Below are 13148 nucleotides of genomic sequence, written 5' to 3' on the forward strand. Positions count from 1 at the left end.
TTGGGCCAATTATGTGTATTCGGTGGCCAGCGTTTTGAGTGTGCCACTCAACCTGTGACTTAGAAAATATTTGAAGTATTTAAAACCTTTAAAAATATATACCTTCTGTGACCCATGAGACTAGTCGAACAGACTTATTCTAGTGTTTCCCTTTACTGGTCCATGAAATACTTCGCAGCCGGTGTAGCTGTATATCCTGCATGGCTGTTTCTCCATTGCATGGGTTGTCCGGTGAGATCCCACTGTGTATGGGAGGCTGTGTGTACGCCGACCCCTGCCACTGTGCCCAGTACACGCCGAAGGATCCTGTCCCTCAGTCTGTTGCTCAAGTCTCTCTGATGTTTGAGAAACACCAAATAGCTGCACCAGTCTAGGATATAGAAAAATACTGCAGAGGCATGCTGGATTATTTCCAGGGGTCGTGGAGAGGTGGAACTGTATCCGCGGTATCCTTGTCAGTACAAATCGAAACCATTGCAACGTTGATTACATGAGAACCACAGGTATCATCTGTGATTGGATTTTGTATGATCTTCCCCACATGATCTCATGCAACACGTCCATATTTCTGTCACAGTTTATAGAAATTGTTTGAATCTCAAATCCTGTCTTTAGTCCCTGTGGATCTGAGAGCAGCTGCAGTAGGACTTAATGGCTTTGCCTTACTGCCTTTATTTTCCATCCTCTAGTCACTACTGAAAGTAACTTGAGGTGATAAACAGACAGAGGAAGAATTTTTTTTACGTCAGATGTATTCAGCAAAAAGAGGAGAGAATATGCAGTAGCATGAAGCTCTAGTCATTGTAGATTTTCCTGCTTAGCTGAGTAGGAGCTCTGCTTGCTAGGCGCAGTTTTCAGGATTCACTTCTGCATATTTTGCAGCTTTGTGCAGTTCTGTTGTGAAAAGCCTGAGGTCCCAATTGTGTGTACTAGCAGCCATCAAATGCTTCCTTTAGTCTATTTAAAAAGATAAGAGCAGCTGATGTATTTTTGCAGGAAGCTATTCTTGTGTTTTGCAAAGTGAAGCTAGGAGTTACTGTGAATTTGCATTTACTTGCAGGATAATTATTCTTGTGAAGTAAAACAATGAAAGGGATCATTATGATACTGCATAACCTATGTAAATGGTCAGTCACATTGCCCAAGAGATACGTGCGCTGAACGTCTGTGAACTGAACTGAACACTCAGAAACATACTTTCTTTTCCTTAAAAAAGCTTTTTTTCTTACGCAGTGAGTAAAACCTGTGATTTTGTTTTCAATCCTGTTTAGATGCAGAATTCACTTCGATCTCTACGAAACAGTGCAGCTAAGAAAAGGGCAAAGCTAAGCAGCAACATTTCAGATCTTGAAAGTCCTGATTCTGCTCTTAAACTTGATCTGTCTGCGGACTCCCCCTCCCACGCTTCCTCCCCGAGCGCAGGCTCCTACAGCGAAAGCGGAATTTACAGCCAGGAGTCTCTGACTTCACCTGTGTCCACAGTCCCCCAGAGAAGGAGAATAACGTGAGTGGAACTCGTGTGTTAACTCTGCTTTGAAATTCTCACACACAGTCTCTGCTGCTGTTAGTTTAATATTAAAGGGGATGAAATCTGTAATATGTTTTTTTATACAAGATTGTTTTGCTTAATAGCTTGTTTTTTATATGTGAATTATTTTCCTATCTAAAAATACATTACTCTATACAATAGCTGCATAATTATATTCTTCCAGTTTGTGCTGGCTTTTAATTTGAAAGAGTTCCCTGGTGCAGCCATAGTAACACAGTGCAGTGAAGTACTGCGGGTGGTAGTAAATATTTCATTAAGACTTTAGCCTGCCATAGAAGGTATGTGAACCATAGCCTAAACAAATGAGTAAGAAGGAGAATGAGTTAAGAGGAAGGATAAGGTTTGCTTGTTATCGTCTGGAAATTGAAGAAGGGATGGCTTGTTTTTTTGTGATAAGTGGAGGACAACATAGACGTTTCTTATTACTGCAAATCATGAACTGTTTCCATTTTATTACTGACAGACTATTGTTATTTAAAATGCCTTCACAGAGCTCTTCTAAAAAGAAATTCTGTGATGACGTGCTATTCTGATTGTAAAGAGAAATGACCCAGTTGGTTGTGAGCAGTATAAACTATTTTATTTTTTAATGAAATAAAAAAGTTTTTGAGGAATTTTGCAGATTTCGCAGTACAGAATCTCCTTTTCTGCTCTCTGAGCCCATGATAAAGCTGCTTGTAGCTCTGATCCAAAGACATCTTTTATTTTTGTGTGTACTAAATGCATCTTTTTGTAACTGGCATACAAGTGTATAAACAGAATAGGAAGGAAGAGAGGGAATATACAAAAGAAAGGTTTTTGAGACAGAGGGAGGCTGGAATGATTCAGAAACAGAGGGTTTTCACAGTTGTGCAGTCTCAGAACTAATTTATATGTAGGTTATCTTCCCCATATGCATTACTGCTGAATCACGGTTTTAAAAATAATCTTTAAAATAACACATTCAAATGCTAGAATACCTAAAAAGTCATGACTATAAACTTCTGTGTATAATGTTCTTCCAGACAAGGTTTTTACTAAGGACACGTTCTATACAACATGCCATTTCCATTATTGAGTGACACACAAGCTTAATGTTTTACAGGATTCACAGATACAGAAATTCTGAACTAGCAAGCAAGAGAGGGGACATCTGGCAGTAAGACTGAATTTGTAGAGGTGACAAAATGTATCCTAGAAGACATTGAAAGCCTTGGAATGTTCATAAAAATACCAGAGAGTTTAGTTCAGATGCTGGTTTGCGAGTATTGGAAATCAGCATTGTCTGTTCACAAAATCTATGTAGTTGGGCAACAAGAATGTAGGCTTTGTCTGTTTATTTACTTCTAGAAGAATCGGTTTCTCTACTGATAAACCACCACAGAAATGGGAGCTTGATACTGGTATTAGTGAAGTTTCTGAAGCATGGGCTTTTCTCAGGATCTTAAATGCAAGTCTTCTAGTTGTGTGTATTTCAGTCCTAGCAGAAAGTGGAACAGCTGCTGTTTGCCTATAACTATTACGTACCTAGGCACAGTATTTAACAGCACAGGGCTCTGGGTTCAATCATCTTTAATATTCAAATCATAATTTTAAAAAAGAAGTATCAAGATTGTCTTGTAGATAACAGCATTTTCCTGGTGAATGTCTGTGTGCTAGACACTGAACTGAAAACAGCTCATTTCTGGAAGTGAAAGGTTAGTGGATTTGGTCACTCTCATTTGCCATTCTTTGCCAGATTGGAACCAGCATCATCAGTCCCTAGGCCAGATGATTCCTTAGCTTTTTGACTGTATGCTAAATTTAGTCCTAGTGTAAAGTTTACTCTTAAGGGTCATCTTTATGGTGTTCCTCATAATGGACCTGCTCATCAAATAATTTCTACTGAATTCATTTTCTTTTTCTACTCAGTGTGAACATTTGTGGAAGTACACTGGAAATATTTGTCCACCAAGTACGTTGGGGAGGAGAAACTGAAATCTGTTGTTGTCTTTCCTACAAAGTGTTATTTAGCTGGGCTCTGACTAGTGTGTAGAATTGTACTTATAGAAATTTGTTTTATATTTTAACAGGTCAGACACCTTTCCACTACTTGGCAGCAAATCGCAGCCTGCAAGAATATCTTCAGCAAGAAACAGAGACCCACATGTTGCAGAACATAATTCCAGCCCAGGTATTTCGCTGTTGACATGGTTCAACCCCAGCCAGCAACTAAGCACCATGCAGCTGCTCTATCACTCCCCTCCTCAACTGGACAGGGGAGAGAAAATACAACAAAAGGCTCGTGGGTCGAGATAAGGACAGGGAGAGATCGCTCAACCAATTAACGTCACAGGCAAAACAAACTTGACTTGGGGAAAATTAACTTAATTTATTGCCAGTCAAACCAGAGTAGGGTAATGAGAAATAAAACCAAATCTTAAAACACTTTCCCCCCACCCCTCCCTTCTTCCTGGGCACAGCTTCACTCACAGATTCTCTACCTACCCTCGTCTGCAGCACGGGGACAGGGAATGGAGGTTGCAGTCAGTTCATCACACGTTGTCTCTACCGCTCCTTCCTCCTCAGGGGAGGACTCCTCACTCTTCCCCTGCTCCAGCGTGGGGTCCCTCACACGGGAGAGAGTCCTCTACAAACTTCTCCAGGTCCCTTCCGTGGGCTGCAGTCCTTCAGGCACAGACTGCTCCAGTGTGGGCTATTCTCTCCACGGGGCCACAGGTCCTGCCAGGAGCCTGCTCCAGCGCGGGCTTCCCACAGGGTCACAGCCTCCTTCGGGCATCCCCCTGCTCCGGCGTGGGGTCATCCCCAGGCTGCAGGTGGAGATCTGCTCCACTGTGGACATCCTTGGGCTGGAGGGGGACAGCCTGTCTCACCATGGTCTTCCCCGCGGGCTGCAGGGGAATCTCTGCTCCGGTGCCTGGAGCATCTCCTCCCCCTCCTTCTGCACTGACCTGGGGGTCTGCAAGGCTGTTTGTGTTACATGTTCTCGCTCCGCTCTCCGCTGCTGCTGTTGCATGGCAGTATTTTTCCCCTTCTTAAATATGTTCTCCTAGAGGTGCTACCACCGTCGCTGATGGGCTCGGCCTTGGCTGGCGGCAGGTCCGTCTTGGAGCCGGCTGGCATTGGCTCTGTCGGACATGGGGGAAGCTTCCAGCAGCTTCTCACAGAAACCACCCTGTAACCCCCCCTGCTACCAAAACCTTGCCGTGCAGACCCAATACAGCTGTGCTTTTCAGTATATACCTTGCTTCATTGATGCAACAGAATGGTCACTTGATGTGTCCTTCTTACTTGTTCAATGAGTTCAAGTCCCTTCAGCACTTAAAAAAAGGTAATTGCTAGACACTGTTTGGTCAAATTGAGATTATACTGCGGTACTGCAGGTGAGAAGGAACTCCAGGGTTTCTGCCATTCTCTATCAGGATAAAATGTGTTAATGCAAATGCCACCTGTGAGTATGTGCACTTCAAAATTCATTGCAGTATTGTTTGAAAATTCATTGGACACCAGCTGGATAAGAGTAGGAAGGGTCAAAATGTTGCAAGCAGTTAATTTCCTTGTAGGAAATTGAAGTTGAGTGATGCTGTTCTGTTTTATGCTTACAGTGAAGTACAGGTAACTGCAGATTTCTGTAATGGGCAGAAACCGATTGTTTATGATTATTTATGTTTAATAAATTTTGATTCAGCTGGATGGTGGAAAGGTACTGAGGGAGCTGTGTCCACAAAGTTCTCTTCTGACCTCTTCCCAAAGACTGCTCTGTTGCACCCTGTTGCAGCCTAAGGAGCAACGTATATATTTTTTCTAAAAAGTTTGCAAAACTTAGTTCAGTTAAGATTGGAGGGCATCTTACAGACCTGAGTTTGCAAAGCCATCACATTCAAAAACCAGTAATTGCTACTGAGACTGATGATCTTTTTTCAGAAATTGAAGCTATTGCTCCTCATTTCAGCTGAGGCCACTTTTCTCAGAATAAATTAGCAAATAGGTTTTTCAAGTAACAGCATAAGTCAGAAAGCAAATACTGCACGTACATAGTAATACATGTTGTGGTTAATGATTTTGCATTCATTATATGAAAAGACCTCCTGCAAGAAGTTGACCTTCAGTGTAAAATAATGAGCAGCACATTTATTTTGCTTATTGAGCCAGTTAATCAACCAGGATGCACAGCACTGGACCTCCTGTGAAGAGCTGACAGCCTACTACCGATAAGGTCATTGTAATACGTGTACAGCTAGCTGGTAAAGAAAAGTCCATCGCTCCCACTACTGACTGGGCTTGGCCCATCACACAAGTCAAATCTCAAAAAGCTGTGAATTTTTACACTGGAACTTGGAGAACTTGTAAAAATCAGTTTGGTATTTAACTGGTATCATCAGATGAAAGTTTTTTTTTAACACTGAACGTAAATCCCCCTTGCTGTAACTTATCTCATTACACTTTTATTTTATTTTGAAGGATGGAAGATTTTCTTCTTCCACGCAGGTACCTTTTTTTGTATTTTTCTTTCCCTCTTTCATTTTCTGTCCTTTAGACTAACTCCTATTTTTTCTAGCTTTCCTTCATAGGTCAGACTTTATGGACTTTTTAACTGCTGTCATCTAGGCTGTTTTCAACAGATCTACATGCAGTACCCATACAATGCCCTTTGTGCACTTTAAGTTGAAAGGATAGTTATGGTTGCATTGTTGTAAAACATGCAAAATCAGTCCTGTCCTACCTGAGTCTTGTTCTTCTTGGATCATTCTTCTACTTTATCATGAGCTCCTTGAATTCAGATCCTGTCCTCAAGCATGCATATATGCTTCCCATTTGCTGACCTTTATTTGAATGCAGCATGCTGCCTCATTATCCAGCTGTTTGGGCAAAATATTGGATAGTACCGGGTCCTGAACAGACTGCAGCAGAACGCTGCTTGATACATCCCTCCATTTGGAGAATGAAGCTTTTGGTAACTATTCTGTGTACGTATGGCTGGGATGACATATGGCATCTCTCACTTCTTTCCTGCCCGCAAGGACTGTAGCTGTGTTATAAAAGGAGACCAGATTTCTCTGATCATACTGTTTTCTGGTGGGTGCTTCCAAATACATTAGTTTCCCTGGTACAGTCTTGGGAACTGTATTGCCCAGCATATGGGTCAGTTGTACTCTCGCTCCTTCTTCAGCTTTTTTCTTTTTTTTAAAGAGTGTAACACTTTTGCTCTTTTCTGTTCTGGAAACTTAGTTGTCCCTTACCTATCATTAACTTGCTAATTGAGGTCAGATTGCTTCAGCTGTTTCTCTAAGACGAATTTTATCAGCTTCTTTTAGCTTTGTTATAATAGAGTGGCAACTTTCAGATGTTTCTTAGTTCCCAAATTCTTTCTGTAACATGTAAGTTTGTGCAGCTTTTAGCAGTTGACACCTTGAAAACCTGTCTGCCTGCTGTCAGGCCTGTAGCTCATCTTTTGCCGAGGTCCTGACAGTTTCAGAGGCCAGAGGGTGCTGTTGTACCAAATACAGCAATTAATGGCTCAGTCCTGACGTGTGAGGTCTTAATGTTGATATATGAAATGCTATAACTACTAGGCTTCGCTGGGACAGCGCAAAAATTCATGGTCAAGGAGTTCTTGGACTTTCAGGGGATCTGGCCGTATAGTAATTTTCCAGAGCATCTCACACCAGCCAGGATCAGGGCACTGTCCGTAGTGTTCCTTGCTGGGAGAGACTCACCATCTCAAGTATATCCCTCAGCAAAACCCTCCCTTCAGTTTTCGTCCCCTAGCAGAACAAAACACCCTGCTCTGATCCAAGTTCTCAGCTGGAGAACACAAGAAACCTTTTTAAGGATTTCAGTACAGCTCTTGATCTCACGTGGACATGGCTGGGTTGACAGTGACGGCCACCAGTGCAGAACTTGAAGACAGATGGGCATCGGCGGGTGGTGGGAAACGCATCAGTACCGTCACGCCTGTGGCAGCGGGAAGCAGAACTGCAGGCTGGTACCCCTCGTAGCACGCTAAGGAGGATGCCTGGGTCACTCTAGTTGCTGGCATTGCCAGAGTTATGTCACCTCGGTCCTGCCTATCAATCCCTTTAATTAAATGCAGGGTTAGTTCCCTGGAATTTGTGGAATATGTAGTAAAAGCACATAGATGGAAAAATGTCTGTCTTTTTAGGTATTTTGATTTTAGGGGTGTTTGGAAAAGCAGAAATGATCCTTTAAATTAATTGATCCTGAATTGATCCTAAATTAAATTAAATGATCCTGAATTAATTAGTGGTGTTTTTTTTGTTTTTTGGTTTTTTTTTAACCAAAACTAAAATGTGTTGAGACTGTTTTGCAGGCATAAAAATGCTCTGTTTCTGTTGTCTCCAATTGTAACATTAAAATGTGTTATATGACTTCTAGATTTCTTGTGTTTTAACTAGTATTTTACTATTTTCACTTAGTTGACCTATGACTTAATTTGGCTTTTAATGCTGAATTACTTAGTATTCAGTTATTCATATTTGAAAGACTTTAAACTAAAAAATAATTTTTCAAGCTGAGCTTATCAACCTGGGTTTATCTGTAGATGAAAGCCTTTGCATGTGAAAGATGAGTAGAGCCTGAGCATCTTTGTTGAAATGCTCAGATTTCTGTAGGCAAAAATGCTCATACTGTATGCATAAAACCAGTCTGAGGGACTCTGAAAATGTAACTATTTGAGAATCCTGTGGTACACAGGAAAAGCTATTTCTAATTTTATTTTTAATATTTTATTTTTTTCCTTTTGCATGGCCAGCATTTGATGATAAGGGGACTTCTAACGTTAGCATAGTTGGCCAACGTTTGAACTGTGGCAATGGATGTGGAGATTATGAGGACAAGAAGCAAGAAGTGTCACGTACTATTTTTCAAAGTCAAAATACGGAACACCAAAGAAATTTTAAGCATTCAAAAGGTTTGTGAGTCTGCTGTTCATGAGAGCTCTCATTTGTGGCAAAAACTGAAGCTGTGTGTATAGCCTTTTGTAAAATGGGTTTTATAGAAAATACGTTTCAAGGTGTTTAGCATGGGTTCCTCTTTTCTAGTCTTTATACTTATGCTAACAAGTTTGGTTTTTTTCTGACATTGACTAAAATTAGACTGCCAATTAAATTAAAATTAAAAGTCAAGTGATAGTACATAGCATGTAAAAAGGTCCAAATTGTTATATATCTCAGTCTGAATAAATGAACAGCTTTAAAAGTTTGGTTTTAAATTACTCTGTTGTTCATTGGTGAAATTAAGGAACTTAAACCATTATACTTCACATTTCAGTTTTAACTGTCTCATGTTAATGCATCCTAGGAGCTACTGTTCCCTACATCAGACTTGTTGTGTGTATGGTACAGATGTATTTTCCAACTATAAGCTTGTTAGAATAGAGCAGGAACTTTTTTTTTTCTGAACATTAGAAGTAAAATGTGGAAGTCAGTTTAAGGAGCATATGGTTTCACTGTCTGTTGTTCAGATCTCCCTCAGAGTGGCTGAAATAGATATCAAGTAATCATGTTTTTGTGACAAATAGAAAATTAAATAGACATTGAATAATGAAGAAGACCTTTGTCCCAATAAGAGACTTTGTTTTCTTCATCTCTTGCTTCAACCTTAAACATGGACAGTTTTGGTCTATTTCTCAAGGTTTTCTAGAACTGGTGGAGTGCTATTTTGTGTGAAACATTTAAAGCTGAGCAATGGAAGTTTATAACCAGATTTGTAAATCCTTGGGTTTTGGGGTTTTTTTTTGTTGTTGTTAACACCTGCTTATCATGTGATACCTGTGAAATGGGAGTTTGTAAGTTTTTTGGGCTAGAAGCTGAGGTTAGGACAGAAGGTCTTAATTTGGGGGTAGGTTCCAGAGACGATCCAGTATTTGATGCCCATTCAGTTATGTTCTAAGAGAGAATTGCTCATGAAGCCTCAAGTTTATATTCAGGAAAATCCCAAAAGACCGATTTTGACAGTTCTCGAATGTTAAAACTTGGAACATGCAGAAGCCAATGATTGTGGGAGGACAAAATAACACTTTCAAGAGAAACCTTTTCACTTGATAGTTCTTCTCATAAAGGATAAAAAAAGAGAGCTCCAAAATTAAAACTATGTAATCAGGTAATTTGTAAAGTAAAGCAGCATCTGTCATACTCTTACCTGTGATTATTTTTGGCAAACTAAAGATTGAGATGAGGGCAGAAAATGTTAACAGTGCTGTCAAGAGTCCCAAACTGTTGAGGTGCTGCAGCTTGCTTGGTAGAGGGCATTTTATAGCAGCTGTAGATGTAGACAGAGGGCTGTCAGTTCACCAGAGTCTTTCTCAACTGAGATGGTTCAGTAGTCCACTGGCTTGATTTGTGCACTTTCTAGTAGGTAATCAGGCTTTGCTAAATCATGTTTTCTGCTTAGAAATTTCAGATTATTCAGGTTAAATAGCAAAAGCAAATGGTGCCCTTCTTTTGTCACAAACTATCATTTTTATTTGCAACTAGTGTAGGCAATATGGAAGTACATAATATATGCTATCCACTTTGGTGAAGAATTTGAGGGACTGCTAATTTATATGGGAAACAGCATTAAGTGCTGCTTAGGGTATTTTAGCAAATTCTGTTTTGATTCAATTATGCTGAATTATGTAAGAAACAGATCTATGCTTCTGCTAAGTGAGTTAGAAACTTCTGGTTTTTTTCAGTGGGATCAGTTGATTTAAAAATCCTCTTACAAACATTGGTTTTCTTTATGATCTTTTTGCAGAAATTTTGTTTGCTCTATGCTTTCTGTGATTTTTAGGATATCGGTATTTAATAAATTCTGTTAATGTCAGTAACTTGAAAATATACTGATTCATAAAAGTGATAAATTCAGATGTCAGTGTATGATGACATTTTAGAAGAATAAAACATGTATCAGAGTGTAAACTACATGATCTACATTGTGTGATTTTTTTATTTTTTTAAGGTTTTACAGAGTCAACATCTAGTTTTCCACAGATGAACAATCTAGATTTCACTTCACCAAGTGTCCTGTCTGAAGATGCAGTTGTAATTGTTGGTAAAGGTATTACAAAAGCAAAATTATCTCCTATATCTCATCATGTTATTAAAATGAGGGAATACGTACCTTCATAGAGTGGGAAAAGAAAAAGTAGATTCTGTACAACATTTTAGATTGTGAACAATCTCCAGTTTAGGTGGGAATAAAAAGAATTATGCTTGAAAGTTTTGCAGTTACTGGATATGCTATTCCATTCCAGAAACAAAGAATGACGGCAAATTATGAAGGTTAGGTCTTGGTTCTAGCCCAAGTGTGCACACATGTGCATGCATCCATCCTACTCGGCAGAATAAAGTAAGAGGACTTTTGGTTGGAAAGTGGCACTGATAGTGTAACAGCAATGTTTTTATCTTCTTGAATTACTTTTGGTTTTCTTTAGTTTTTACTGAGTTCTGCTGAATGGAATGGTTATTTTGGTGAGGGCACAACATGATATGCCTTTCAGGTGTTTTTGGAAGTCCTCCTTCTGCACGAACACACAACCAGTCCCTAACATGTGTAGCGAATGGAGATGACCAAGCTGTCAAAGAGGAGACTGAGCCATCATCAGGGATCTCTGGGAGAAGCATCCAGCAGAACAGTGCTTCTCATTTCCAAGTTGAAAATGTAGAAGAGGTAAGAATTTCAGAACTTTTTTATTGTCGCGCTACCTGGTTTTGTATGTATGAATACAGCTAGAGACAGTTTTGCAGTCTCTGTGTTACGGTAAATGAGTTTGATTAAAATAGCCTATAGCCTTCAAGCTGCTTCTCCGTGCTTTTTCTTTTTGGTTCCACCTGGATATTTTATAATGGCAAATTGCTGTGTCAGAAGCTTCCCACCTAACTCGGAAGTCCTTGGGAGAAGGGCTGCAGGAGGGAGGGAGTGGAGCTGGAAAATGTCCTCCTCCTCTCCAGCTCCCACAGCACATAGAAATATGGAAGGAGGAATTGCCTGTGTTTGATCACATCTTGTTTTTTTGATGGATGTATGAATCTAGCTCCCTTCATAAGTTTTTTAAAAAACACTGTCTGATTATCTGTCCCATAATACAGTTTCATGAGGAGTGGTGCTGCTTTTTTAAATATTATTTACATCTGTTATAACATGGAGCAAGATTTATCTGAATGAAGTGTGATACAAAGTTTTAAAAATTATTAATGAAAATCACAAGTCTTTCTGAAAGCATTTAAAATAACATTTTAAGATGACTAAAACTTTCAGTTAATGATAAACAGTGTCTTAATTTTCTGATTTCCACTGAAGAGATGAATACTTGGAGGGATCAAATTCAAAGGAGCAAATGGAGGAATGTATTAAATGTTACTAAGTTTTCATGAGGAGCTGTAAGCGTCTTAAACATATAAAAGAGTAGTGTGTGCTTAAATGTAAGTGAGTTAGCCCACTGAGAAGTGAGTGTATTTGTTAGTTAAAATTCTAGGAAACTACACAACGCTGCCAAGGAATAGAAGACCTTTTCTTGTAGACCTTAGTTCTCTAACTATTCAGACATTTTAGAGTAAGTGGTTGTTTCTCTTAAATGTTTAAGCCTGGAATGTTGCTTCTTTTTGCCAGTAGGACTGCTTATCATGCAGAAAGAACACATTCAGCTCTTTTCAGGATTGGATTTAATATTTAAGTGAATAATTTCCTTTTGCTCTGTAGAATAATGGTGAAAATAGTAATTTTCCATGCTTACCTTAGACAATAACAAGAACTGGGTAATAAGTTATTGGGTAACTTGTACATTATATTATACTGAATACCATAATGGGTGCATTAATTTTTTGCAGATAGAAGTAGCCATGTCAAAATCTGCCCAGGATAAGATAAGGCAGAAGAAAAAAGAAGAAAAACAACACAATCATAAAGAACATCAGGAAGTCAAAGACCTCGAAGGAAAGGAAGAAAACCCTTGGGAAAGACTTAAACTGAATGTACCAGAGAAAATGACAACAGAAAGTGAGGATTAGTGTTTGTCTTAAAGGAATAATATACTGTTAAATGCTGCTGAAATGAAAATTAAAATTCTGTGATAATTACCAAAAATGACTGTTTAGTGTGACATGAGGTATTACTAGAATTAATTTTACACTGCAGTTTACTCTGTAGTCAGTTGTCAGTCTTCTAATGCAAATGGTGGAGAGTAAAGTGCTTATGGGAAATATTTGAAAGACTGTAGTTAAGAAAAATTTCAAAAGACAAATTAGGACTCAAAATACTAGTTTTTTCTTTTTTTCTGATTTGTTGTTGTTGTAGTTTGGACATTTCCTTCTATTTTCTAGAGTTAAATCTCTGTGGGGATGTATTAACATCATCAAGAAATTTATCTTTGTCATTAGAAAACGTGGCCTTGAATCCTTCATTAAAAAGAACATTCAGTTTGAAGAAGACAAAATGTTCAGCTTTGCTAGATTCTGGTAAGCTGTTACAGTAAACTAAAGACTGTTAAAATATTGGATATATGGAGTGTGACAGTTCCAAAATACAATCAGGTTCAATATGATTTATTTGTTTAATGGAGAGTCCTGAGGTGCTCTCGAAGATTAGTACTTTGGGGTTGGTGGTGAAGGGGATTTGAATT

General features: G+C 39.1%; 1 protein-coding gene across 2 annotated transcripts in view; it reads left to right on the forward strand.

Moving 5' to 3' along the window:
* The window catches only part of TOGARAM1 (TOG array regulator of axonemal microtubules 1), a 45557-nt gene that overhangs the window by 19310 nt on the left and 13099 nt on the right, over positions 1-13148 (forward strand). Inside the window, exons 6-12 of one of the 2 annotated variants that reach the window (XM_009915257.2) lie at positions 1272-1504; positions 3601-3701; positions 8301-8459; positions 10490-10588; positions 11031-11200; positions 12358-12526; positions 12850-12984. In XM_009915257.2, coding sequence (XP_009913559.2) covers positions 1272-1504; positions 3601-3701; positions 8301-8459; positions 10490-10588; positions 11031-11200; positions 12358-12526; positions 12850-12984 — 1066 coding nt within the window. The remainder of the gene's footprint in view (positions 1-1271; positions 1505-3600; positions 3702-8300; positions 8460-10489; positions 10589-11030; positions 11201-12357; positions 12527-12849; positions 12985-13148) is intronic. The other variant, XM_069783002.1, reaches the window with a different exon arrangement.

The sequence above is a fragment of the Haliaeetus albicilla genome, chromosome 5 (genome assembly GCF_947461875.1).
Source record: "Haliaeetus albicilla chromosome 5, bHalAlb1.1, whole genome shotgun sequence".
In the NCBI taxonomy this organism is placed as follows: Eukaryota; Metazoa; Chordata; class Aves; order Accipitriformes; family Accipitridae; genus Haliaeetus; species Haliaeetus albicilla.